General features: G+C 42.9%; 1 protein-coding gene across 6 annotated transcripts in view; it reads right to left on the bottom strand.

The window, feature by feature from the left end:
• Nucleotides 1-27,046, bottom strand: part of SLC5A11 (solute carrier family 5 member 11) — a 57,599-nt gene that overhangs the window by 3,448 nt on the left and 27,105 nt on the right. For all 6 annotated transcript variants that reach the window (XM_070484665.1, XM_070484668.1, XM_070484667.1 and 3 more), the window contains 8 exons: nucleotides 25,747-25,827; nucleotides 18,152-18,357; nucleotides 12,884-13,019; nucleotides 5,366-5,473; nucleotides 4,867-5,017; nucleotides 2,494-2,662; nucleotides 1,849-2,064; nucleotides 1,049-1,211 (listed from right to left, as the gene is read on the bottom strand). In XM_070484665.1, coding sequence (XP_070340766.1) covers nucleotides 1,049-1,211; nucleotides 1,849-2,064; nucleotides 2,494-2,662; nucleotides 4,867-5,017; nucleotides 5,366-5,473; nucleotides 12,884-13,019; nucleotides 18,152-18,357; nucleotides 25,747-25,827 — 1,230 coding nt within the window. The remainder of the gene's footprint in view (nucleotides 1-1,048; nucleotides 1,212-1,848; nucleotides 2,065-2,493; nucleotides 2,663-4,866; nucleotides 5,018-5,365; nucleotides 5,474-12,883; nucleotides 13,020-18,151; nucleotides 18,358-25,746; nucleotides 25,828-27,046) is intronic.

Raw genomic sequence — 27,046 nt, forward strand, 5'->3', positions numbered from 1 at the left:
TCCAAGTCAGGGGCAGCCAATTTGCTTATTAAACATGTCAAGGTATTCTTCACCTCTACCAAGAAATATTCTCTCTCTCTCATTTTTCTTGAAACACGTGGCCTTCGGGACCTATGCTTGAGTTTCCCACTCTCAGTTGACACAGGTTCACGTGCACAATTATTTATTTAAAAAAAAAAAAAGGCCATGTGTCATAATAAATGACAACCACAGGCTCAGGGTCCTGGAGACAACAGGGGCTGGTGGGGACCTTGACTAAATGAAGGGCACATCTCAGGTCTAAGGGGCAGCTGCTTTATAGCTCCAGACAACTTTTGCCATGTAGACATGTGGGCCCAGTTTTGCCAGATCTTCCCATGTTTCAAGAGAAGATGGAAATCTGGAATTTTATGTGAAATCTCCCAATTTTTATTGTTTTTTTTCCTCTTAAGATTTTTTTTTTCCTTTTTCTCCCCATAGCCCCCTGGTACATAGTTGTATATATTTTTAATTGTGGGTCCTTCTAGTTGTGGCATGTGGGATGCCGCCTCAGCATGGCCTGATGAATGGTGCCGTGTCTGCACCCAGGATCTGAACCAGCAAAGCCCTGGGCTGCCGAAGCGGAGAGCGTGAACTTACCCACTCGACCATGGGGCCGGCCCCAAAATCTCCCAGTTTGTAAATGTTAACTCACATTTTATTAAAACAGTAGGTGGGCTAAACCATAATATGTCTGCAAGCTGCCAGTTTGAAACCGGTAATTTAGAGAATGCCAGTACTCCAGCCTACTGTGTGGGGTTTTGTGAAGATTAAATGAAACGTATTTTAGTAAGCATTCAACAGGTGTTTGCTATTATTGCTCATTTGAGACACTTGTTGAAAGTTACTGAAGAATCCACTTTTGGTGGCCAGAGAGTGGGGAAGGACCAGACTCCGGGAGTCAGGGGATGCTAAATTCCAAGTCTGCCCCCTTTCCCTTTTCTGGCTTGTGATTTGATAGAAAAATCTCCCCGTATACACATAATGGTTCTTGAGGCTCCTACTGTCACTGAGGAGAAAGGCAACTCACAACTGTGGGTTTTGGATGTGTTTTCTTGAACAATCTCCAAAGGGATGCTGGTGCTGCTGGCTTCTGGTGTCCCATTCTGAGGGAGTGGCAGGGGAGTTGCTGGTGGCACCTGTTCCTTCTGGACCATGGGGTCATGACGAGTAAACCAGGTCAGGTGACTGACCTAAGGAGCAAGGAGGAATTGTGAGATTGGGGTAGGGCGCTGTCATGCCTTTCTCCCATCCCCTGCCCAACCCCGAGTTCAGCCTTCCCATCCGAGTCCGCTCCCAGTCTCGCCCTCTCCCTCCACCCTCCAACAAGCTTCAGCTCCCTGCACTTCTCAGATCAGTGGACGTTTCCCCCACTCATTCTCCCATCTTTCTTTGACAATCCTAATTCTCCTGTTGGGAACTCACCCTCCCTCATTCTAGTCCCCAGAGCTTAACCCTAGCCCTGGGGTATTGTGGGACCAGCAATCAGCCATTCAGCTCATCCACTTATCTGGCTATAGGGATTGAATTTGTTCATGGGTAATCATGGAAACGCTGAGACAGAAATACTTATGCTTCTGCTTAATGAGACTAAGAAGGATATACCCCTAGAAGCTGCTGGCCCCACCTGGGGCCTGAGAACAGAAGCAGAAGTGAGAGATGGATTCTGATGGTCTTTTCCGAGTCCCAAACCAATCTGTCCCTAAAGCCCAAATCTAGACTGTTCCGCTTTTTGAACAATCAATCCTCTTTGCTTAAGCCAGTGTGGGTCCATTTTCTGTCACTTGCAGCAAAGGGTCTCAATGGATAGAGCACGAAACTCAAATGTACCATTTCCTTGGAGGGTGGCTCTGTGAACCAGCTCACAGTGGCCACAGTGGTCAGAGTGATCACTGACAGGACCATGGAGAAGTAGAGGTAGTGGACATCCTTCACCACGGCGGGGCGCTCATCCAGCTGGTCACACCGAGGCTGCGCGTAAATAAAGTCTAGCACCAGCCGAATCAAGCCGACGAGAAGGCCCAGGATCAGACCTGAGAAGGCACCCTGCAAATCAGAGGAAGGCCATCTTAGAGACATCCAGGGCTGTGGGGTGGCCGGCTCAGGCCTCCAGAAACCTTAACAAGCTGTCTCAAGAGCTTGTCTTTCACTGCAGGGAGCAGTAATTTGAGAAGAGTTGAAGCAACTTATCTGTTTATCTTTTACAGATAATCAATTATGTATAATTCACTCATTTGTTGTTAATTCAACTTCCCTGTTTAATGACAAAATGCATCAAAATAGAACCCCCATTGCTTTTTATTCAAAGTCCAGGTAACACCCTCCCTGTATCTTCCTCCACAGACCTCACCCTCCCTAATGACACCCAAGTCAAGACATCCTCATGTTCCGCCTTCGATCCCCTCCACGCCCATCCTCTCCCATCCTCAGGGGCAGCACCTGGTTGTCACATGGTGGGGGCTGATCCAGATCTACCTTTTCATTGGTCCGCTTCCAGAAACATCCCATGATGAAGACCACAGCCACAGGCGGCTGCAGATAGGAGCTGATGGACTGGATGTAAATGAAGAGTTGGCCACCCTGGCTGGCCTGGACCACAGGGATCCAGAGGATGGAGACCAACACGAGAAGCAGCACAAACACCCTGGGGCCGGGCAGGAGAGACCTCCGTTAGTGCTGGCTTCCCTGAACACTTACTTCCCTTCTTTCATATAGCTGTATTGAGGTAGAATTTATATGCCATTCACCCATTGTAAACATACGGGTCAGTAACTTTTTGGTAAATTTATAGAGTTGTGTAACGATCACCACAATCAAGTTTTTTAGAACATTCATCACTCCGAAAAGTCCCCTCATGCCTATTTACAGTTTATTCCTGTTCCCACCCTAAGAAACCACTCATCTGCTCCTGTCTCTGTAGGTTCACCTTTTCCGGACATTTCATATAAATGGTATCATACAATATGGTCTTTTATGGCTGGCTTTTTTCATTCAGCATGTTTCTGAGACTCATCCATGTATCAGTATTTCGTTATTTTTTTTTTTTCTGAGGAAGATTAGCCCTGAGCTAACATCTGCCACCAATCCTCTTCTTTTTGCTGAGGAAGATTGGCCCTGAGATAACATCCGTGTGCATCTTCCTCTAATTTATACATGGGACGCCTGCCACAGCACGGCTTGATAAACGGTGCATAGGTCCACACCCAGGATCCGAACCAGCCAATCCCCATCCGCAGAAGTGGAACGTGCGGATTTAACTGCTATGCCACCAGGCCAGCACCTATATCAGTATTTCATTCTTTTTTAAATGTTGAAAAATATCCCATTGGATCCAAATGCCATTACATATTCTTGTGTACCCTTCACCAGTCAATGGACATTTAGATTGTTTCTACTTTTTGGCTATTATAAAAAATGCTGCAAAGAACATTTGTGTACAAGTCTTTGTGCAGACATACGTTTTCATTTCTAGGAATGCAACTGCTGGATTGTATGGCAAGTTTATGTTTAACTTTTTAAGAAACTGCCAAACTGTTTTGAACAGTTGAATCATTTTATGTTCCCACCTGTAATGCCTGAGAGTTGCAGTTTTTCCATTTCCTTATCTGTCTTTTCGATTATAGCCATTCTGGTGGGTGTATAGTGGTATCCCACTGTAGTTTTCTAAATTACAGTCTGATTTGTAGATTATTCTAGATTACAAATTCTTTATCAGATATATGGCCTGCAAATATTTTCTGCCAATCTGTGGTTTTTCTTCTCATTTTCTTAATGGTGTCTTTTGGAGTGAATTTTGATGAAGTCCAACTTATCATTTTTCTCTTTTATGAATTATGTTTTTGGTGTCATACCTAAGAACTCTTTCCCTAACCCAAGGCTGAGAAAGCCCTCAGGATGCACCTTCTTGAGGAGCAGAGCCCCCAGACGCTTATTAAAATTTATGTGACTTTCCTCTTGGTCATTTTCATTCCCTCCCGTTAGACTTCAGCCCTGGTGGTCTAGTGGTTAAGATTGTTGCTCTCACTGGCATGGCCTGGGTTCATTTCCCACTTGGAACCACACCACCAGTCTGTCGGTTATCACACTGTGGCAGCTGCGTGTTGCTGTGATGCTGAAAGCTAGCCCACTTGTATTTCAAACACCAGCAGGGGCACCCATGGCGGACAGGTTTCAGCAGAGCTTCCAGACTAAACATACTAGGAGGAAGGACCTGGCCACACCCTTCTGAAAAAATTGGCCATGAAAACCTTATGAATGGCAGCAGAGCATTGTCTGATCTAGAGCTGGAAGGTGAGAGGATGGTGCAGAAACACCGGGCAGAGTTCTGCTCTGCTGTCCTCAGGGGCACTGGGAGTCAGAATCCACTTGATGGCACTGACAACAGTAGACTTCAGGACTTGACCTTGATAGAGAAACCTTCCCCCCAGTCTCCTCTTCCCTTTCACCTGGCTAACTCGTATTCACCCCTCAGGTCCTGGTCCAGGTTGGGGACTCCTCCTCTGGATGCCTAGGTCTCCTGGCTCCCCAGTTAGAGCACTCAGTGGGCTTATGTTTTCCTGCTTACTCATCCTTCTCTTCCTCTAGCCCCACAAAGGCAAAAACTGGGGAGTCTTTTCTTTTCACTGCTATGTGCCCGGCACCTGGCAGAGGGTAGGTGCTCACTGAACATCCCTTAAATGAATGAACGACTTACTCATACACGAAGTCCTAAGGTACCTCACTTTCGCTGTCGGAGGAGGACGAGCCACCTGGATGGGTGGGCTTTGCCTCTGGGGGGGCTCAGCTTACCCCTCCCTGGGCATCTGGACTTTGCACTCCCCTGCCCGGCCCCACCCAGGAAGACCTTACCTGCCCACAATCATGAGCTCCTTCTCAGATGCCCGAGGCCGGATATGATTCCAGAGGTCCATAGTGAAGATGGTGCTGGCACTGTTAAAGATGGAGGTGAGGGAGGACATGAGCGCCGCCACCATCACAGCCATCATGAGCCCACGGAGCCCTGGGGGCAGAAGGGAGGTCTATGGGCCTCAGGCTTTTTCTGCCAACAGCTGCTGCCTTCACTCATGACCCCATTTCCCCAGGCCCGTAGCCAGCTGATCCCTATAATTTCAACTCTGAGGAGGCAGAACCTCAGGGGTGGGGCCGTGAGGAGAGACTCAGAGGAGCAGGTCAGGCAGAGCTGCCTGAGCTTCATGTGGGGCCCCTGGCTCTGGGGCTCAGTCCTTCGGCCCAGAGCCCATTCCCTCCCACAGCCCTCCCATCTTGTCCCTCCCTCAGATCGGAACCCAACTAATGTCCTCCTTTCAGGGTCTCCAGGGGACTCAATTCAGGGGTGAGGAGACACTACCTGTAGGCAGGAGTTCCAGCACAAGTTTGGGATATGCGATGTCAGAGCAGCCGGAGGGGTTGCCACACACCTTCTGGCAGATTTCTGGATCTGCACAAGCCACTTGATCTATGGAGAAAACAAGGCCCAACGCTGAGCACACAGACCCTCAGAGCCTCAGGCCTATCCAAAAAATGGCCTGACCCAGACCACCGCCAGTAGACAGGATTATTGCATGTAGGTTTATAGCTCAATGAAATAAAAAAGAGCCTAGACTTCCCAGAAATAAAACCACACATATACGGACAGCTAATCTTTGACAAAGGTGCCAAGAAGTTACAAGGGAGAAATGATGGTCTCTTCAATAAATGGTGTTGGGAAATCTGGACAGCCACGTGCAAAAGAATGTAAGTAGACCATTATCTCACGCCATACACAAAAATTAACTCAAAGTGGATCAAAGTCTTGAAGATAAGTCCTGAAACCATAAAACTTCTGGAAGATAATATAGGTAGTACACTCTTTGACATAGAACTTAAAAAGGATCTTTTCGAGGGGCTGGCCCCGTGGCCGAGCGGTTAAGATCGTGCGCTCCGCTGCAGGCGGCCCAGTGTGTCGTTGGTTCGAATCCTGGGCGCGGACATGGCACTGCTCATCAGACCACGCTGAGGCAGCGTCCCACATGCCACAACTAGAAGAACCCACAACGAAGAATACACAACTATGTACTGGGGGGCTTTGGGGAGAAAAAGGAAAAAATAAAATCTTTAAAAAAAAAAAAAAAAAGGATCTTTTCGAATCCTTGTATTCTCAGACAAGGGAAACAAAAGAAAAAATAAACAAGTGGGACTTCATCAGACTAAAGAGCTTCTGCAAGGCAAAAGAAACTAGGAGCAAAATTAAAAGACAACCCACCAATTGGGAGAAAATATTTTCGAATCATATATCCAAGAAGGGGTCAATTTCCATAATATATAAAGAACTCACACAACTGAACAACAAAAAAACAAACATCCCAATCAAAAAATAGGCAGATGATATGAACAGACATTTTTCCAAAGAAGGTATACAGATGGCCAATAAACACATGAAAAGATGTTCAATATCACTAATCATCAGGGAAACGCAAATCAAAACTACACTAAGATACCACCTTACACCTGTTAAAATGGCTATAATCACTAAGATTAAAAATGACAAATGTTGGAGAGGGTGTGGAGAAAAGGGAACCCTCATACACTGCTGGTGGGAATGCAAACTGGTACATCCACTATGCAAAACAGTATGGAGATTTCTCAAAAAACTAAAAATAGAAATACCATATGAACAACCTGTCCCGCTACTGGGTATCTACCCGAACAACTTGAAATCAACAATCCAAAGTAACATATGCACCCCTATGTTCATTGCAGCACTATCCACAATAGCCAAGACATGGAAACAACCCAAGTGCCCATCGACCTATGATTGGATAAAGAAGCTGTGGTATATATACAATGGAATACTACTCAGCCATAAAAGACAAAGTCGTCCCATTTGCAACAACATGGATGGACGTGGAGGGAATTATGCTAAGCGAAATAAGCCAGACTGAGAAAGACAAACACCAGATGCTTTCACTCATATGTGGGATGTAAACACAGGGACAAAGAAAACAGTTCAGTGGATACCAGGGGAAGGGGGTGGGGGGTCGACACAGTTGGTGAGAAGGAGCACTTACGTGGTGACAGACAAGAAATAATGCACAACTGAAACTTCACAATGGTGTAAACTATTATGAACTCAATGAAAAAAAACCAGCTTAGACTATAAACGATGACCTTCTGACTTAACCTTTCTGAACTTGAGTTGCCAAATCTGTAAAACTGGGACAACAATGTAGTTTTGCTTCATATGATCTTAGAGAGGATTGACTGAGATGATACAGACTCTGAGACATAGGAAGGGCTGAACACACTTCAGCTATTATCATTGTAACTCAAATAAAGCTGAGACCACTCAGCACAGTTTCCTGCCTCAGGATCCATACCCCACCTGCCCCTGCAAAAAAAAGGAGACACAGCAATTCACATCTTTACTGCAGTTTCTCAGACGTACAAAGCAGAATGGATTGCTTGACACATGGCAAATATTTTTAAAATTCTTCTTTTCCCCATCTCCTTCTCAATAGCTCATGTAGTTCAATGGCACTTCCTCATTTTTAGACTTAGGAAAACTCAACCATCCTGCCTCTGAATTTCTCTCTCCTCTTTTTCTGCATTTCTGTATCAATTCTTTTCTCTCCTGAGCAGCATTCTGATTTTCTAACGTAAACCCATCTAGTCTTCCTGGCATCTCGAGTTCGTCATCCCTGCCTATCATCATAATGAACACATCCCAAGCAGGCAAGCATAGGCCTCCAGCTTGGCAGACAGAGATAAAAAATTACACTAGTGTGTGGCACAGAGGAGGTGCTCGATAAATTTTTGTGGAGGAGAGGCCAGCTATTACATTATTATTGGTCACTCTTCATAACCATATGAAGGAAGTAGAGATTGCTTTTACCATTTCACAAATGAAGAGAAAGTCTCAAAGAGGAGAAGGGACCTGATTATAATCACCCAGCAAGGTCATGTCAGAGGCAGAACTTAAACCTGGGTCTCCTGACGCCCAATCTAATTTTTCAGAGAAGGAAGACCAAAATAGCATATGCTTTATCCATTTTCAGTCAGCATCATCTCAATGCCTACCCGACACCACTCACCCAGCTGGACCCATATTACTTCTCAAGTCTCTTTTGCCAGGTGCATCTAGGAATAACTCCCATAAATAACTCCCAGACCCTCGCTCTGCTCAGTCCAAAGGCTTGGGTCCTTCTTCCTCGTTCTGGTCAGTGACACTGCCTTTCTGCCCCATCTTTCACGGCACGTGGGAACCACCCTGAACTCTGTTTAGGGGTGGGCATGGAGCCTTCACTGCATGCCACTTTCTCCCCTGGCTCTGATGCAGTCTCAACGCCTTGATGACCGTCTAGTTGAGGCCTCAAATTCACAAGTGGCCTTGAATGCAGATGTTCCATGGTATCTCCAGATGAGGTTGTATATTTAGTCATTAAATTTTTATCTGCATTAAAACTGTAATTTAATAAATGTAAACATTTAAAGTACACTGCAATTTTTATAATCCAATATTGTTTTATCTTCATTTTCTTCTTTAATGTAGCAGAGCACCTAAGAAATGGAAGTAGCCCCAGGCCCTTTCGTCCACTGGGAAACCCAAGGGCTAACTGGTCATGGTAAGATTTCTCCCCTCACTGTCATATTTTCTCAAAGCTGAGAGCCTTCACTCCACTCGCATCCACCAATGGGAAAGGAAATGGGTGCTGTGGCCACAATGGATAATATTAATAGCAATTGCTGTAGAATGAAAGTAGATGCCCCCAAAACTCCGGTTCAGACTTAGACAAAATTAAGCCTATAGACCAAAAGCGGTATCTGACAAGAAGCATCGAGAAGAAACAATCTTTTTGAGAAAAAATGTTTTTGAGAAGTCAGAGTTCTTATCTTTTTATGACACTACTGAGGAAGCTTAGGAGAAGATTAGAAAATAGTTACATTCCCAGAATAGTAAGGAGCCTCCCAGGAGGGGCAAAGGTCTTGTTTAAGCTCAAAATCTTATGGGCTCTGCCCTTTTTATTTCAAAGCTCTTCTCTTCAAGGTACACTGAGAAGGAGCAAGACCCTCCCTGGGATGTTTAATTAACTACAGAGTTTTTGTTTAACCTTATAGGAATGCAACCTTCAACCACGGAACACATGACACACACAGTTTATAAAGCATGTTTGTGGAAGAAAATTGTGTTCGTTTGTGCAGTCTAAAGAATATGTCCGCCATAGGGAAATTAGTTGGTGCAGCTAAGTTAAAAATGAAACCAACAGCCTGTGATCATTAACCCACCATTCGGTAACATCTGCTCACCTGTCTCGGGTTAATTAATCAACCATTTCATATATGGAGTCAGTTCTCGTGTCAGACCCTCTGATGCTTGAAATAAAGGATGCCTTTAGCAGAGTCAAGTTCAAACATAGCACAAAACCTCCTTCTTCCAAATGCCAACGTTCACGGACGGGGCACTATGACTCAGACGCTGCAAGTAAACTGTACATACAGCTTCTCATGTAATCTTCATAATTCCATGGGGGAGATATTGTTATTATAACTATTTTAAAGACAAGTAAACTGAGGGCCCAAAGAGATTCCCAAATCATACACCAGTAAGTGTCACAGACAGGTCTCAAATCCGTAGTTTATGCCAAAGCTCAGGGGGAGATGATTGGCTTTGTAAATAGGTAAATTTCTAGACTCTGTGTGTTGTTGCTTTAAGGGTTGTTTTGCTACTCTCTTAATTTCCGTTAGGGTTCCTTCAAAATGTGTGCCATTTCTCAGATGGGCTAGGTGGAAGAGGCTGTTGTCCAGGCTCATGAGAGCTCAGGATCAGATCATCCTTTTAGGCGGTTTCCAGACCCAGTTGAGATTCAGGTGGGAGCTGGTGGAGCCAAAATGGAGACAGAGGTGGAAATGGGAAGGTAGAGCGGCTTGACCCCGAGCCTGACGCTCTAGGCCAAGGCTTCTCAATCTTCACGTGGATGTGTTCAAACGGGTCGCTGGCCACCCCCAGAGATTCGCGTTCAGTAGGTCTTGGACAGGGCCTGAAAGTTTGCGTTTCTAACAAGTTCCAAGATGACACTGATGCTGCTGGATTGGGGACCACAGAAGTGCTGGTCTGGACCTTCAAATACACGATGCTCACCTCCCTCTCTTAAATTCTTTTTGCAGTTATTGCTGGTACCACATGCTAGGGTGTTTTCATATAAATTTTATCATCCCTTTTCAGGAGTACCAGATTCATTCATTCATTACTTTACAAAGACTGTAGGGGCGAGGAATACGGCCTTATGTCTCATTTAATAATGATCGTTGATTGGCTTACTGACCGCTGAGAGTGATGGTCAGGGTCTTGTTATTGATATTCCAGATATTGATCCAAAGCTTAACATGTGATTTTCTGAGAAAGACAGTAGCATGATTAAGACTCAGGTTTTGAAGGCAGATGTACCTGGGTTGGAATCTTGGCTCACCCACCACTAGCCAACTAACTTCCAGCAAGTCACTTAACCTGGGAGTGATCTCGATTCCTCTTTTTTCCTTGACCCCCACATCATTAATCTGGTTGGCTCCACTCAAATATATTTTCAAACCATCCACATGGATCAACTGTTGCCCCTTCACAGAGGTCTTCCCTAGAAACCCTGTCAGGCCCCCCAGCATTCCCTCTGGTGTCCCCCTGCACATTTTCTTCACAGCACTTAGCACCATCAGTGGATATATCACTTATTTATTTACTTATTTTTGTCTGTCTCCTCCACCACTAGAATGTAAGCCCCACAACAGCAGAGATACTGTAAGTCTCATTCACTTAAGGATTTCCAGGGTCTTCTAGAATAAGGCCTGGCAGATAATTGGTTCTCAAAATATTGTTGACCACATGGAAGAATAAATAAATGAATTAATTAATTTCTCTGAGCTCCAATTTCTTCATCTGTAAATAAAAATACCAATAATAGTACCTACCACGAGGCCGTTTTGAGGAATAGATGAGATAATACATGTATAAAATAATAAGAATGAACACTTACATAGTGCTTACCACCTGCCAGGCACTGCTTTAAGCTTTACAAGGTATTATCCCATTTTATGAGTAACGGAATAGAGGCACAAAGAGATTAAGTGACTTATCCAAGGTCACACAGCTATTAAGTGGCAAAGCCAAGATTGAGGCCCAGGCAGTTCAGATCAGAGGCCATATTCACAACCACCACACCCTACTGTAAAACACTTCACGCAGGGCCTGACGCTTTGTACAATAAATATTGATTGTTTTAAGCCACATTCTTTGTTCATATGTCAAGCCTTGCCCAATAGCTGTATATTTTCCATCAAGTCACCACAAACTCAAGATCCCAGTTCTTATTCCCATCTGGGCTTTTCCAAACCTTGTGCCCCTTCTCCAGAAACAGGACTGGTTCTGGGTTCTTCATCCCATCTGGGCTGGAGGAGCACAACCCCAGAGTTTAGCGCAACGGACAACCCCCACCACTGTCCTTCCCCAACACTTTCCTCCTAATTCTGGTTTTGTTTTGTTTTTGCAGGGAACATTTCACCCTGAGCTAACATCTGTTGCCAATCTTGCTCTTTTTCTTTCCTCCCAGAGCCCCAGTACATGGTTGTATATCCTAGTTGTAGGTCTTTCTATTTCTTCGATGTGAGCCGCCACCACAGCATGGTAACTGACAGATGGGTGGTGTGGTTCTGCGACTGGGAAGCGAACCCAGGCCACCAAAGCAGTGAGCACCAAACTTTAACCACTAGGCCATCAGGGTTGGCTCTCCTCCTCATTCTTAGTGTCCTAAATTATTTTGACAAAACTTCTGGACCAACTAACCATTTCATCCTACCGTTACCTCTGTGTAACATCATGTAGGATAAGACATAGGGGAGCAAGCTTTCTGCTTTACCCTCCCCTTTGAGTTAATAACAGCCTTGGTGGGTACTGGGTTAAGCTCACTGAGGTAGAAAGAAAGGAACTTTCTTCTGTACAGGTCACCAGTTCCTGACCTAAGAGTGACCCCAATAACATCACTCCCCTCCCGCCCTCCCAGTTCTTTTTATCCCCACAGTGCAAACCACATCCCTTTACCACATTAAAAAAAAAAAAAAAAAAAGCTAAGACAAATACTCTAGAAACTTTGATAGCCCTGATTTTGTTAAGAAAATTACCCCCCTCCAAGGGTTCCATTGGGCCAAAGTTACCAAACCACCAAGCTCAAACTCTAAAGCATGAAAAGAACTCTCACATGAGACTTCAGAGACCTGACATCTGGAACCACAAGATTTTTAGCCTAGTTTGTGATTTCAGAAAAATATAGTTGATTTACAGTGCAATATACTTCCAAGTGGAAAACCGTGGAGTCATCAATAAGAATGAAGAAGGTTTCCTATGTACTGATCCAGAAGGATCTCCAAGATAGACTAAGTTTGAGAAAAAGTTGAATTTAATTCACAGAAATGTACCAATGTCTCTTCCTTAGTTGTGACAAATGTGCAAACATGAGGTAAGAATGAACAATGAGGGAAGCTGGGTGAGGGATTATGAAAATTCTCTGTACTGTGTAAATCTAAAAGTGCTTCACATGAAAAGTTTATTAAAAACAATAATAAAGATGCAGAGCAGTGTATATAGTAAAAAAATATATATAGTTGAGGTGAAGCCCCAGATAGGTCTCCACTTGGTTTGGCCTGGGACACCTGTGGGATGTTCCCACTGAACCAGTGTCAGAAAACAGTCCAGAGTCAGTAGATGCCTAGATGGAGACGCCTCAGTGGAATCCCTAGGAAGGCACTCCAGTTGCATTCTCTCGGGACAGTCAGTAATATGTTTGGAACACTTTGCAGGACCTGAGACTCACAGACAGATAACGTCTCTTCTCAACTGTCATCTTACCTGGAAAGAGGACACGGCTGACCATTCCGGGGAACACCATTATGAAAAGGGGCAGCACTTTCAGGTATGCAGCCATCAGAGAGCCTCCTTTGGCATGGGACATGTTCTTGGCAGCCAGAGACCTCTGAACGATCACCTGGAAAACAGTGGGGTGGTTGGAAGCTGAGATGGTTTTCTCTTAAGACAAATGAACTGTGCGTAGCTTCTTGGTGGGTGTGATGGACTTAGGATATTGGCTTGCCTGGCTTTTCTTTGAGGAAGCCTCTCTCTCCTATTCTCAGTCCCTGTGGTCCAGTTGGAGTAGCTATGACCCCAACACTGTACTCTCTCCACTCCTCTATCCTGGGGTTGACGCTGGCCAATTAGAGCTCTCCATAGAATTGCTTCACTTCTCTGGTTACCATGATCAGTTAAGGAAAAATATGAACCCAAGACAGTCCAAGTACATCTCTCCATGGAACTCCTTTTTTTTTTGAGGAAGATTAGCCCTGAGCCAGCTGCTGCCAATCCTCCTCTTTTTGCTGAGGAAGACTGGCCCTGAGCTAACATCCATGCCCATCTTCCTCTAATTTATATGCGGGATGCCTACCACAGCATGGGTTGTCAAGTGGTGCCATGTCTACACCCTGGATCCGAACCGGTGCCACGCCGCTGAAGCGGTACATGCGACCTTAACCGCTGCGCCACTGGGCCCGCCCCTCCACGGAACTCCTTCTTAAAGGAGGCACTCTACCACCCACAGCCTCCATTGGAACTGCTAACCGTGGAGGCAGCTGGGACTGCTGGCTGCATCTCTGCTGTCATATTGGGGAAGCTTCCTTGAGACTGAAGTCATCTCAGAGGAAAGAAAAATAAAAATTGTAAAGAGATAGAAACAATTTCTGATGACATAGGATGAGCCCTCAATCCAGCTGTGCCAGGTCTGGTTTATAGTGCCAACACAGGATACAGAAAGCCTGGGTTCAAATCCTACCTCCGTATTTCTTTGCTGTGTGACCTTGAGCAAACAATCTTACCTCTCTTTGCCTCAGTTTCCCAATCAATAAAATGGGGATAAGATCAGGGCAGTTTTGACAATTAAATGAAGTAACTCATTTAGAATAATAGAATAGTGTCAGACACAAAGTAATTGCCCAATAAATATTAGTTGTTACGATTGTCCTTATCCACCTCTGGCCTCCCAGTCATGTAAGTTTTTAAAAAATGACCTTTTATGCTTAAACTCCTTTTTTCCCAACAAACAACTAAGAGTCGTCACTAGGTCAGCAAAGAAAGATTAATGGGAAGTGTTGAGAGAGAGAATTTGTTCCAAACCCCCTCTACACCCCTGACAATTTTGGGGGCCTCACAGTATAAATGTACAAACGTTTTTTGGAGGTGACCTTTGAGGGGTGTCCCATCTGCAGAACCCATGGGCCTGGACTTGTCAGACAATTGTCAGAAGGCATCCAAATGACCAAAGTAAAATATGCAACTTTTGCTAATGGTCCACTACAGTAACAGTGACACAAACTGAGCCTTGGGGACACGGTTCAAGGACAGGCACCTGTGCCCACTGGACACGACCGACCCATTCAGCCAGTCAGAACTCAAAAGAGCCCTGGTCACAAGCTGGTCACCCAGACTGAGAGGTCTGTTTTCTGTAACTGTCAGACCCTAAAAGGGATAGTAGTCAAACGCCACTTTATAAGTTACATCTCAGTTGGAAAAAAAAAAAAAGGTGAACTAGGGAGAATGAAAATGTAGTATAAATATGTGGGGAGGAGGGAGCCAGCCCTCAGGGCCTAGTGTCTAAAGTTTGGTGTTCCCACTGCTTCAGTGGCCCGGGTTCATCTCCTGGGTGCAGAACCACACCACCTGTCTGTCAGTGGCCGTGCTGTGGCAGTGGCTCACACAGAACTAGAAGGACTTACAGCTAGAACATACAACCATGCACTGGGGCTTTGGGGAGGAAAAAAGAAAGAAAGAAAGAAAAAGAAGATAGGCAACAATGTTAGCTCAGGGCGAATCTTTCCCTGCAAAAAAGAAAAGAAGAAAAAATATATGTGGGGAGGGGGGAAGTTAACAAGCTGTATCTTCACCCATCATGGCATCTACCATCACCCACTTTATCTTCATTTGCTCCTCCTATGACAATCATGTACAAATTTTCCTTTGACTGGGGTCGGGGAGGAAGTGGGATAGCTGGCAGGGAGAGCTCATGGTGGTGGGGCCTGATGGCTAGGCAGTGGGCTTCTGCACAAACATGCAGCTAGGGGGTGGGTTCTCTGTTACGCACAGCTCTGGATAAACTCCAGAGTCCAGAGAGCATCCAGTTGGTGAGTTGGAGCAAATAAATAGAGTGGTTAAAAGTGCAGAGAGACTAAGGTGTGAGTCCCTGCTCCACCAGCTCTTTGTGGGCTTGGACAAGGTCCTTAGCCTCTCCAGGCCTCAGTCTTCTCATCTGCCAAATGGGGATAATGACAGTGCTTGTCTTGAGGTGCCCAGCAGTTCTTATGCCGAGAGGAGTGATGATTATTGTCATTGTTATTGTCACTGCTGTTGTTGGATGAAACCAGAGGAAGAAGTTCAAATAGGTCACCAAAAGAGAAGACAGTTAGAATTAGCTCTTGGAAACCAGATCATAGAGGCATAGGTCCACAGTTCAGAAATGTGAAAACAGCTAATATTGAGACAATAATGGAAGCGGGAAGGTGGTCTTCAGGGAAACACCTGATTAGGTGTAATTGTCCATGGCTGGCTTTTACGAATGTTTTTGTCTTGGTGGCGGAGGGGGTCAGTTGTCTTAAAAGGACCAAGGAGAGAAAGCGAGAGCAGGAAGGAGAATAGGAGAGAAATGCAAATATTCAAGTCTTGGCTAGGAGTGATGAGTGAAGAGAGAGAGACAGAGCGAGGGCTGAGTTGTGACTACCAGCAGAGTTGGAGCGCCTGGGCTTGTTGTTGTCACACATGGTATGCCGAGGTCCTATCCTGACCTGCCCCTCAAAAACTCTCTGTTAAGAGGGGTGAGTCTAGCTCTTGTCAAGATTTATCTGTTCAAAGGGAATGACTTGTTCCAGAGTGTTTTCTGATTGCGAGACTGGTTCCCACAAATCCTCTTCCAGCCTTCAGACCGCACTATCTGAGCTCAGAACTCTCTCTACTGTTTTCTTAGGCTTTGGGTCTTGAAGCATCTGGAAAAACTACAGAGGCCTTGGTGAGTTACCAGAGCCTTTTTGGGCTGGTTCAGGGACCTATGAACAAGAACTCAAGTGTTACATCCTTACCATTGTGATGCTGTGGTGAGCAGGACCAAGTTGGAATTCTTCCCACTGTTTTTAGAGAGGACATCCATGGGGTGGTCTTCCTACAGCGGCCTGCCCCTTCTTTTGAAACCCATCCCCTCTCCACATAGCTACCCTGTCATCTTGGGCACAGTAACCTGACCCAAGCTAAGCCTATCAGAGCCCTCCCAGAGGATTTTTGCATGTGAGACTTAGGGGGTTGTCAGCCTTTCTCCTGTTGGTCTGCAGTAGGAGACAATGAAGTCAATAGGTGAGAAAGATGATGGAGAGGGAAACCAGGATAAGTTCCAGCAGTTTCTGGAAGCTAGTTCCACTTGCTGCAGTGTGTATTCCATGAACTAATAAATCCCCCACCCTTTTCCTATCCTAGTTTAAGTTTGATTTTTTTTCTGTCACTGCAACCAAGTGTGCCCTTACGTGCACAAATTATATTTGCTAGGATGTTGCAAGTGAAAGTTTCTAAAATGTGGAATTGGCTCATTTGAGGAAAGGTGAGGAGGATCCTCAATCCGGAGCTGGGAAGTGAGCTCTTCTTGTTTAGAAGTTGGTTTAACTTATCTGTCACTTCTCAGAACTCCAAACATATAACTATAGAGGCTTCTGAGAATGCTCAAGAATATGGTAGCAAAATGTAAGGATAACAGACCCCATAGAATACTTCTTATTACTTCATTAAGGTGCCAAAAAAGGCATGCAAGCTTCTGTCCTAGCTGACGCATCTGGAAGCAGAGAGGAAAGAGTTTATAGCTTTGGAAAACAAAGCCCTTTCTCCTGGAGATCCAAAGCTGTGACTGAAAAGAATCCCGGTTTTTATTCCCAGGATATAAATTTGAGAGGCAGCTGAGTAAGTTTTAGGAGAGTTGTGCTGCTCAAAAACTCACGAGTCTTGGGAGGAGGGCGTCACCCTGTGTGAAAGGCCCCAGGCCCAAGGAGTGGGACATGGTTCACAGGAGTCTTCTGAAAATGAATTGAGTTAATGCTCACAAACCGGTTAGATCAGTGACTAGCAGGTGGTACAGCATGACTAATGTTTAACTGTCATTACTATTATCAATTGTTATTTACCTCTTCCGTCTCTGCCTGGGAAGATCCGGAACATGCTCTCAATCAGGGAACAATGAATGTTGCTCTGTCTTTCGTCCGTTCAACAACGAACCTAGATATAGTGCCAGCAAAGATGTGCGTTTCCGGGGGCAGCACTGGCACAGTGAGCCAACACAGACTTTGGACTCCACAGAATCGAGCTCAGAGGCAACATGGTATGGTGAGGACCAAAGTCATGGGGTCACAGGAGAGCTTGGGTTTCTCCCCCGTTTTAACACAAAAGGATTTATTACAGACACTGCTATGTCTTTTGCTTTTCTCGTTTCTTTTTTCACACCAGTTACGAATGTGCCTTAAGGCCTGTGCTCAAAGGTGACTGCCTAACCACACCTTCCTCACCACCCTGTTTTCAATTGCACTCCCACACTCTCAATCCCCCTTCCCCAACTCTTTCTTTTAAATGACATTTATCACCTTTTAACATTCTACATTATTTACGTATTTATCGTGTCCATCTACCCCCATTAGAAAATGAGCTCCATGAGGCTCTAAGAGCTTTGTCCAATTAGTTTACTCATGATTTCCACGTGGCTGGTACAGAAAGGACACCCTGCGAATACTTGTTGAGCAAACGATATCTGATATCAGTTTTAACCTCCATTTAAAGCGTATCATCTCTTTTGCTTACTGGATCTTTCCATATATTCAGCAGGCTATATTAAGCTTTTCCCTTTGTAAGTATCAGCAGCTTTGGATTTGCCATTACATGAGCGAGAGCAAGAGATAAGATAACACGTAGAGCAGTAGAAAAGGCAGGAGGAGTCAAATAGGATGGGAAATGCAAATGAGAGGACAAGACGGAGGGGAAAAACCCCAGGCTCCAGCCACCCCAAGAAAAGAAGTGTCCTGGAGGGCGCTCACTCAGTCAGCTGCCCTGTACCTGATCCGTGCACCAGTACCAGAGGGACGGGATGGACATTCCAAATAGGATCCCAGGCCACGGGAGATCAGATGTCACCGGGTCTCGGAAAATGTGGAAGGCATCTTCTCGGGGCAGCCCGCAGCTGCCGTTCCCACTCCGGTTGCTAGCCAGGGCCAAGAAGTACTTCTCCTTCAGGCCTTCCATCCCACCGACTGCAGCAAAACCTAGAATTCAGAGGAAACCCAAATTCGCCAGGAACCCAGACCAGTCCACAGCAAGTGATGAGGGGATGGTTGGAGCTTGGCAAACTCCTACTTAGAGCACAGCTACCAAGGAAGGTTAGCTGCCTTAAAAGATCTTAACCTCTTTTTTTTTTTTTTATGCCTTTGGTAGTAACTATAGATTGCTTCTCAGAATAATATTTCTAACGCACAAGTACAGAGAACTGTAGAGGAAACCAAATATATTGAAGGCAATCATCAAAACATAAAAACTGTGACATAGTTATTTCTTTATTTGCTCCATTAAACAGTAAGACCTAGCAGTGGGTCTAATAACAATTTAGTTTTAAAGTAGTCATGAGCACAAACAGCAGTTCACCACATCAGCAACAACTCTAAAAACACCTGGATAAAAACATCTGAGATATCTTTTGGTATCAAAGTCACAGTTATTGCTAATATTCCTGTGGTTTCTTGCCTACATTTATAATTGAAAAATGCTAAATTTCAGTTATAGATTTGTGAAAATAGAGACGGATTTTTTTTTTTCCCATCCAGGTTCACAAAGCCCCTGAATTTTGTCCACGGACCCCAGGTTGAGAAACCCTGCCTTAAGGAGCATTCTTTCGCCTCTGAACTTCTCAGCTGCTCTCGAGTAGTCCAAGTACTTTACAGCCTTGAGCAAGTCACTTCTCCTCTCTGAGATTCGGTTTCCTGGTCTGCAAGGGGGGATGATGTAGCACCAGCCTCGTAGGACTGGCGCAAGGACTGGATGAGACAACACACATAAAATGCTCAGCATCTGGCACAAAGCATGAACTATTCTAAACACTAATAAAGTGCTGTACTTTGCAGATAATTTGCTTCTTTTCAGTAATTGGAAGGACGCAAGGTTATCCCTAAAATAACATTGCTCTCACTGGATTGCATTCTGGAAGGCTTCTTTAGTACGGAAGTTGGTGTTACCACTTGGGGAGGAATGCCATGTGACCCGCAGCCTGGCTCATCTGTGCTGACGATTGTGGTGAACAATGGCTACTGAGAGGAAAAAAATTATCGTGATGATCAATTTTTGTCATGCTTTATTTCCCTGACAAATTATTTTGTGGTAATGGTGGTGGAGGGGGTAATGTTTTTATCAATAATCGGACTGGCCGATTTGAGTGTATAAAGCAGGTGCTCTTCACTCGGCATATAGATCATAGCAGGGAGAAAAGCTGAGAATAGAACTGCCCCAGCGTGGGTGAAAAGGAATTAAGCAGAGCACGCAAACTCGAATGTGCACACGAAGCACCTGGGAATCGTTAAAAAGCAGATTCCGATTCAGCAGGTCTGCAGGGGGCCTGAGAGTCTGCTCTTCCCGTGAGCTCCCAGGTGGTGCCCATGATGCTGGTCCAGGGACCACACTCTGAGCAGCACCGATGGAGGAGACGTCAGGGTACCAAATGAAGTTTGGAGTCCTCTTGGTATAAAGGAAAGCTAGTGATTTTGAATATTAATCTTGATTTCACCCACTTTACTAAACTCCTCTTTAGGTCAGTTTTTCAGTTTCCCTTGTTTTTTCTAGGAAGCCAGTCATGTCATCTGCAAATAATAATACTATTGTCTCTTTCTTTTCAATATATATATGTTGTGGGTTTTATCTTTTACTGCCTAAATAATTAGATTGCACCCTTTCTCTGATTCTAATGGGATTGCTTCTAATGTTTCCTGGTGGCCCTTTTTGAGGGGGTTTTTTAACAAATGTTCTAACCTCTTCTTTAATATTGGACTATTAAGGTGTCCTACTTCCTCTTGAGTCAAATTTAGTAATGGATTTTCCTAGAAAAATATGGATTTCAGGTGAGTTTTCATATCTATTAGCCTAAAGTTTTGTATATTATATTCTTATAATCTAAAATTGTTACTCTGTGCTTTTAGTTTCTTTTCTCATTCCTAATTATATGGCCTTGTTTTTCTCCTTCTCGATTTGATTTGCCACTGTATTATATGATTCTTTACAAAGAAATACAAAAAATACAAAATACAAAAAAATACTTTGAAATTCTTTTCAAAGAGAAACTCTTTAGTTTTCTCTTTTCTAATTCACTAAACTGGGCTTCCATATTCATGAATAGCAATGCTTTTCTAGGAGTACAGCTTTTGACTTCATCATTAACTGTCAAACGTAATGTTCTCATCATTATTTCTAAGTAGTCCATAATTGCAGTTTTTATGTCCTCTTTGACTTAAACACTATTTAGGAGACTGCTTTTAAATTGCTAAGTAATTAGATTTTTTAATATTTACACGATTCCTAGCGAGTTTAATTTTTTTGTTTTATGTCGGTAAGATAATGTAATCTGAACAATGTTTGCATGGGTATTGTGGAAAATTTGTTTATTTTTTCAATGATTAATTTTTGTAGATGGTTCTATGATGCTGGAAAAAAGGTATGTTCACAATTACCAGAATGCTTATTCATTTATGTAATTTATAACTTCTAAATCCTTATTTATGTTTTGGCTTCTTGTTCTGTCAAAAAGTCTTTTGGTCCTATTTTAGCTTCTGTCAATTTCTCCTTTGTGTATCTTGCCGCAATGTTATTTAATACACAAAGGTTATATCTTCATTTTTAATTTGCTATTTGTCAATATAAAATGACTTTTCCCTCTGTTTATTGGTTTTTGCCTTATTTTATACTTTGCTTTATGTGCACCAATTGCAACTCTTACATTGCATTCTATTTTATTCTGTCTTTTTGGTTATAATTGTTATTCCCTTTTAAGAAAGAAACATACACACACATATATCCACATTTTGTAGGCAGTAAGACATACGAATATCTGTTTCAATTTTTATATTTCTTCTTCATGATGTTTGTCTTACTTGTTTGATGGCCCCAAACTATCCAAAATTAACGGAATTAAACTATAATTCCAAAAAATCTCAGAGAATCCCAAGCAAAATAAATACATTCTTGTCTAGCTATATCATATTAAAACTGCTGAAAATCAAAAATAAAGAAAATATCTTGGGGCTGGCCCCGTGGCCAAGTAGTTAAGTTTGCACGCTCCACTGCGGGCGGCCCAGTGTTTCATCAGTTTGAATCCTGGGTGCAGACATGGCACTGCTCATCGAGCCACGCTGGGGCGACGTCCCACATGCCACAACTAGAAGGACCCACAACAAAGAATATACAACTATGTACTGGGGGGCTTTGGGGAGAAAAAGGAAAAAAATAAAATCTTTAAAAAAAAAAAAAGAAAATATCTTGAGAGCAGACAAAGAAAGCAGAGAGGAACCCGTATTACACAGAAAGGAACAAACATAAGAAGTGCAGCAGACTTCTCACAAAAACGATGCAAGCCAGCAGACAGTAGAGTGACATCTTTAAAGTGCTGGAAAATAAACATAACAACCTAGAATATTATACCCAGTGAAAATATTTTTCAAAAATGAACAAGAAATAGAGATGTTTTCAGAAAAACAAAAATTGAGAGTTCATTACCAGAAGACCTAAATGACAAGAAATAAAAAAATGAAGATATGTGCAGATGATTAAATGAAAGTTAATATAAAAGACCTTTTCTTCATTTTAATCACTCTAAAAGATAATAGAATGTCTAAAGCAAAACTTGTAGCAGTGTATTGAGCTTTATAGCATACGTAAATGTATGGCAGCCAGAGTACAAAAGAGAGGAGGGAGTATTTGGGAGTGTCATATTGTAAGGTGCTTAGACTGTCAATGAAGCGGTATATATGATTTGAAGGTAGACTGAGATGAATGTTACAAACCCTAGGGCCAGCACTAAAATAATTTTTAAGAGAAAAATGGAACCAGAGGATAAATGGAACAAATAGACAACAACTGACAAGACAACAGATTTTAATCCAACCCTATCAATAATTACATAAATGTAACTGATCTAAGGACACAAATTAAAAGATAGAGATTGTCAGATTAGATTCAAAAAGCAAGACCCAACTACATGACGTCTTCAAGAGACCTACTTCAAATATAAAGACATAGATAGGTTAAAAGTAAAAGGACAGAAAAATATATACCATTCAAACACTAATCAAGAGAATGCTTAATATCAGACCAAGTGTACTATAGAACAAAGAATACTACCAGGGATAAAGAGGGACATCACATAGTGATAAAGGAGTCAATTTACCAAGAACATATAACAATCCTAAATGTGTATTCACTTAACAACAGAGCTTACAAACACGTGATGCAAAAACTAATAGAACTAAAAAGAGAAATAGACAAATCAATAATTATAATTAGAGACTTCAACACCCCTTTTTTAGTAATTGATTGAAAAAATAGATGAAGAAATTTTATTATTAAAGATAAAGAAGAATTGGACAATACTATCAACCAATTTGACCTAATTGACATTTATAAAACTCTACAGCCAACAGTGGCAGAATACATATTCTTCTCAAGTATACATGGAATGTTCATCAAGATAGGCACTATTTGGGACCATAAAACAAACCTCAATGAGTTCCTAAGAAACAAAATCATACAAAATATATTCTATGACTGTAATGGAATTAAACTAAAAATCAATAACAGAAATACATCTGAAAAATCTCCAAATATTTGAAAATTAATTGTTTCTGTTTGCTGATGACATGAGATTCCATATAGAAAACCCTGAAGACTCCGCCAAAAACTTTTAGGACTAATAAACAAATTTAGTAAGGTTGCAGGATACAAAATCAATATACAAAAATCAATTGCATTTCTATATACTAACAACAAACAACTGGAAAGAGAAATTAAGAAAACAATCCCATTTACAGTTGCATCAAAAAGAATAAAATATTTAAGAATAAATTTAACCAAGGAAGTGAAAGATCTGTACACTGTAAGCTATAAAACATTGATGAAATAAATTGAAGAAGACACAAATAAATGTACAGATATTCTGCACTCATGCACTGGAAGAATGATTACTGTTAAAACGTCCGTACTGCCCAATGCAACCTACAGATTGAATGCAATCCTTATCAAATTTCCAATGACATTTTTTACAGAAAAAGAAAAAACAATCCTAAAATTCATATGGAACCATGAAAGATCCCAAAGAGCCAAAGCAGTATTGAGAAAGAAGAATAAAGCTAGAGGCATCACACTTCCTGATTTCACACAATATTACAAAGCTAGAGTAATCAAAACGGTATGATATTGGCATAAAAACAGACACCGAGATCAGTGGAACAGAATTGAGAGCACAGGAAGAAACCCACACATATATGGTGAATTAATTTTCCACATGTGAAAACCTACAGATACCTTGGGAGAAAGTCTACTAGATATAGCAGATTGATGAAGATTATTGAGGGTCGACCTGTAATCTCTCTCCTGACTGATGGCAACGAGTTAAATAATGGAACTTCCACATTGAGACCCCATACTTTTTTTTTTTTTTTTAAGATTTTTTATTTTTTTCCTTTTTCTCCCCAAAGCCCCCCGGTACATAGCTGTACACTCTTAGCTGTGGGTCCTTCTAGCTGTGGCATGTGGGACGCTGCCCCAGCGTGGCTCGATGAGCAGTGCCATGTCCGCGCCCAGGATCCAAACCAACGAAACACTGGGCCACCTGCAGCAGAGCGTGCAAACCCAACAACTCGGCCACGGGGCCAGGCCCTAGACCCCATACTTTTATGGAGAAAGATCTAGACTTTCGGCTAAGTATAACAGACCATGTGAAGATCTACCTTTTGATATCTCTTGCCTCTGAAATCTTACCTCTGAAAGTGTTATGAGTCATTCGTGCTCACTGGGAGGTTCAAAGTTTTGCTATTTATGATAGCCAGCACACCAAACATTTATCTAGTCAGACTGGATATCTGTCCTCCATATATTTATTACTCATTTGTACTTCCTCTTTATATATACCAGTGAAGTTTTTCTTCTTCATAAGCATCCAAAACATGTCTTGTTAATTATAAGCAATTTTGGTTGCTGTTTGTATTGTGAAACTAATTCATTATTCCATGATTATTTCTTTGAATTTTTGTTTCGAAGATAAAAGTAACACATAAAAAAAATTCAGACTGTGCAGAAAGACACAATATTAAGGTAAAATTCTTGCCTATACTCACTTTGACACCTGCTCGTAGACTCTTCCTACAAAGGTTATTACCGGGTGGTTTCCCCACTATTATTACCAGGCAGTATGGTTAAAGGTATGAGGTCTGAAGTCAGTCTGCCTGGGCTTGAGCCCTAGCTTTGTGACCTTGGGCAAATTGTTTAACAGTTGGTGCCCAAGTTTTCTTATCCAAAAAAGAAAGTGACAATAATACCAATATCGTTGGCTTGTTATGAGCATTAAATGAGAAAGTACATCTGGATCACACATGTTTTAATAGTTATTAATTTTTTTAACTTTTTCCTTTGAGGTCATTTTAGACATACAGAAGAGTTGTAAAAATAGGACAGGGACTTCCCACACACCCTTCACCTAACGTTGTTATCTTACGTGACCACAGCACAGTCATCAAAACTAAGAAATGCACCTTGGTGTGTTACTATTAACCATATTATGGACTGTTCAGATTTCACCAATAATGCTCTTTTTCTCTTCTGGGATCCAACCCAAGATCCCACTTTGCATTTATCTGTGTCTCCTTTAGTTCCTTCCACTCTGCAATAGTTCCATGGTCTTCTTTATTTTTCACGCCCTGACACCTTTGAAAGAATACTGGTTAGATGTTTTGCAAAATGTCCCTCAATTTGGGTTTGTCTGATATTTACTCACAATTAAATTGAGGTTATTTATTTTTGCCAAGGATGGCACAGAGGTGATGTTGTGTCCCTCTCAGTGCATCGTATCGGGAGCTACATGATATCAAGATGTCTTATAACTGGTGATATTAACTTTGATGCTTAATTCCAGTGGTGTGGGCCAGGTTTCTCCACTGTAAAGTGACCATATTTCCCTTTGTAATTAATAAATATTTTGGACGTGATACTTTGTGACCATAAAATATCCTATTTCTTCATAAACTTTTCACCTGCTAACTTTGGCATTTATCATCGGATCTTGCCTGCAGCAATTATTACTGTGACATTATAATGGTGGTACTCTATTTCTCTGACTCCATCTGAATTTATTAATTGGAATTCTTCTGTAAGGACGAATTTTCCCTTTGCCTCCTTCTATTTATTTACTCAATCATTTATCCAGATCAATATAGAAAGAGCTATTAATTTTTACTTAAAAGACAGTAAGTTTCCATGCTATGCACAGTTCTCTTCCAGCTAAAATAACCATGCCTCAAGCAGAAATGCCCAAGTAATACGCTTTTGACAGCTGGGTTTGCTGATCCCAGTGAGGAGAGCGGATGTCTGTGCTGTCATCCACCCAAGTGACCAGGGACCCCACTTACTGTAGCCCATCAGAGTGAGCGCTCCTGTAAGCATGATCAAGGTCTGCAGAGCATCCGTGTAGATTACAGCAGCCAGGCCACCTGGTGGGGGAGATGAGCATTGAGGTGAGGGTCAGGCACTCTGATGGATAAGAGCTCCTTGTAGTTGCAGAGGGAACCTGGAAGTTCAAGACCTGACTGTGGAGATTTCTTAGTATGGATTGTTTGCAAACATGGCCACAATATCTCCTGCCTGTGTGCGTGCCCATTGCGCACCGTGGCTTTGCTCTGCCTTTCAGGTTGTGAAGTCGATTTCTCTACCTCTTAAATATGGGCTTGCCCCTATGACTTGCTTTGACCCACAGAACATGGTGGAAATGATATCACGAAACTCCAAGCCTAAGCCTCGAGATCACCATTCCTGATAGAGGACAATGGCCCACATGGAGGGAAAGCCCAGCTGACCCAAGCTAACGTCCAGCCACCTGACTGAGGCCATCTTGTTCCAGGCAGCTGTTCCACGTGCCATCTGACTACTTCAACAGCCCGGTGAGGCCAACAGAACAACCATCCAGGAAACACATGGCATGAATTGTGGGGAGCAATAAACCATCGTTGTTTTAATTCCCTAAATTTGTGAGTGGTCTGTTACACAGTAATTTCTAACTGATATAGGAAGTGATGCTTGGGCCATAGTCCCTAAGCTCTGAACAACTTTATTTTTAACATTGGAAAAAGGATGTGAGTACCAGGTATTCAGGGCCCTAATAGGCTTCCCAAACAGGAGCATGGTGGTTGCTCTCAGTGGAGTCTTGTTGGTTTTGCTGCCTGGAAAAATCTTTGTAATGACAATAATGGTAGCAAATCTATTGGCATCTAGATAGAGCAATCTTTCCAGTCTCTTCCCTATACCTCCCTCTTGGGCTGGCCCGGTGGCACAGTGGTTAAGTTTGCACGTTCTGCCTCAGTGGCCCAGGGTTCGCTGGTTCAGATCCCAGGTAAGGACATATGCACCGCTTGGCAAGCCATGCTGTGGCAGGTATCCCACATATAAAGTAGAGGAAGATGGGCATGAATGTCAGCTCAAGGCCAGTCTTCCTCAGCAAAAAAGAGGAGGGTTGGCAGCAGATATTAGCTCAGGGCTAATGTTAGCTCAGGGCAAATCTTCCTCAAAAAAAAAAAAAAAAACCTATTCCTTCCTCCTTCCCAAGAGGGGAAGGGGGCAATTATCTGATATAAACATACTTACTAGTGGGCAAAGTCACTGTTTGATAAAAAACCATGCCCATGGGTGTGGTGTTCTATGATTCCTCCTTCCTTG

The sequence above is a fragment of the Equus asinus genome, chromosome 14, assembly GCF_041296235.1.
Source record: "Equus asinus isolate D_3611 breed Donkey chromosome 14, EquAss-T2T_v2, whole genome shotgun sequence".
NCBI classification, from domain to species: Eukaryota; Metazoa; Chordata; class Mammalia; order Perissodactyla; family Equidae; genus Equus; species Equus asinus.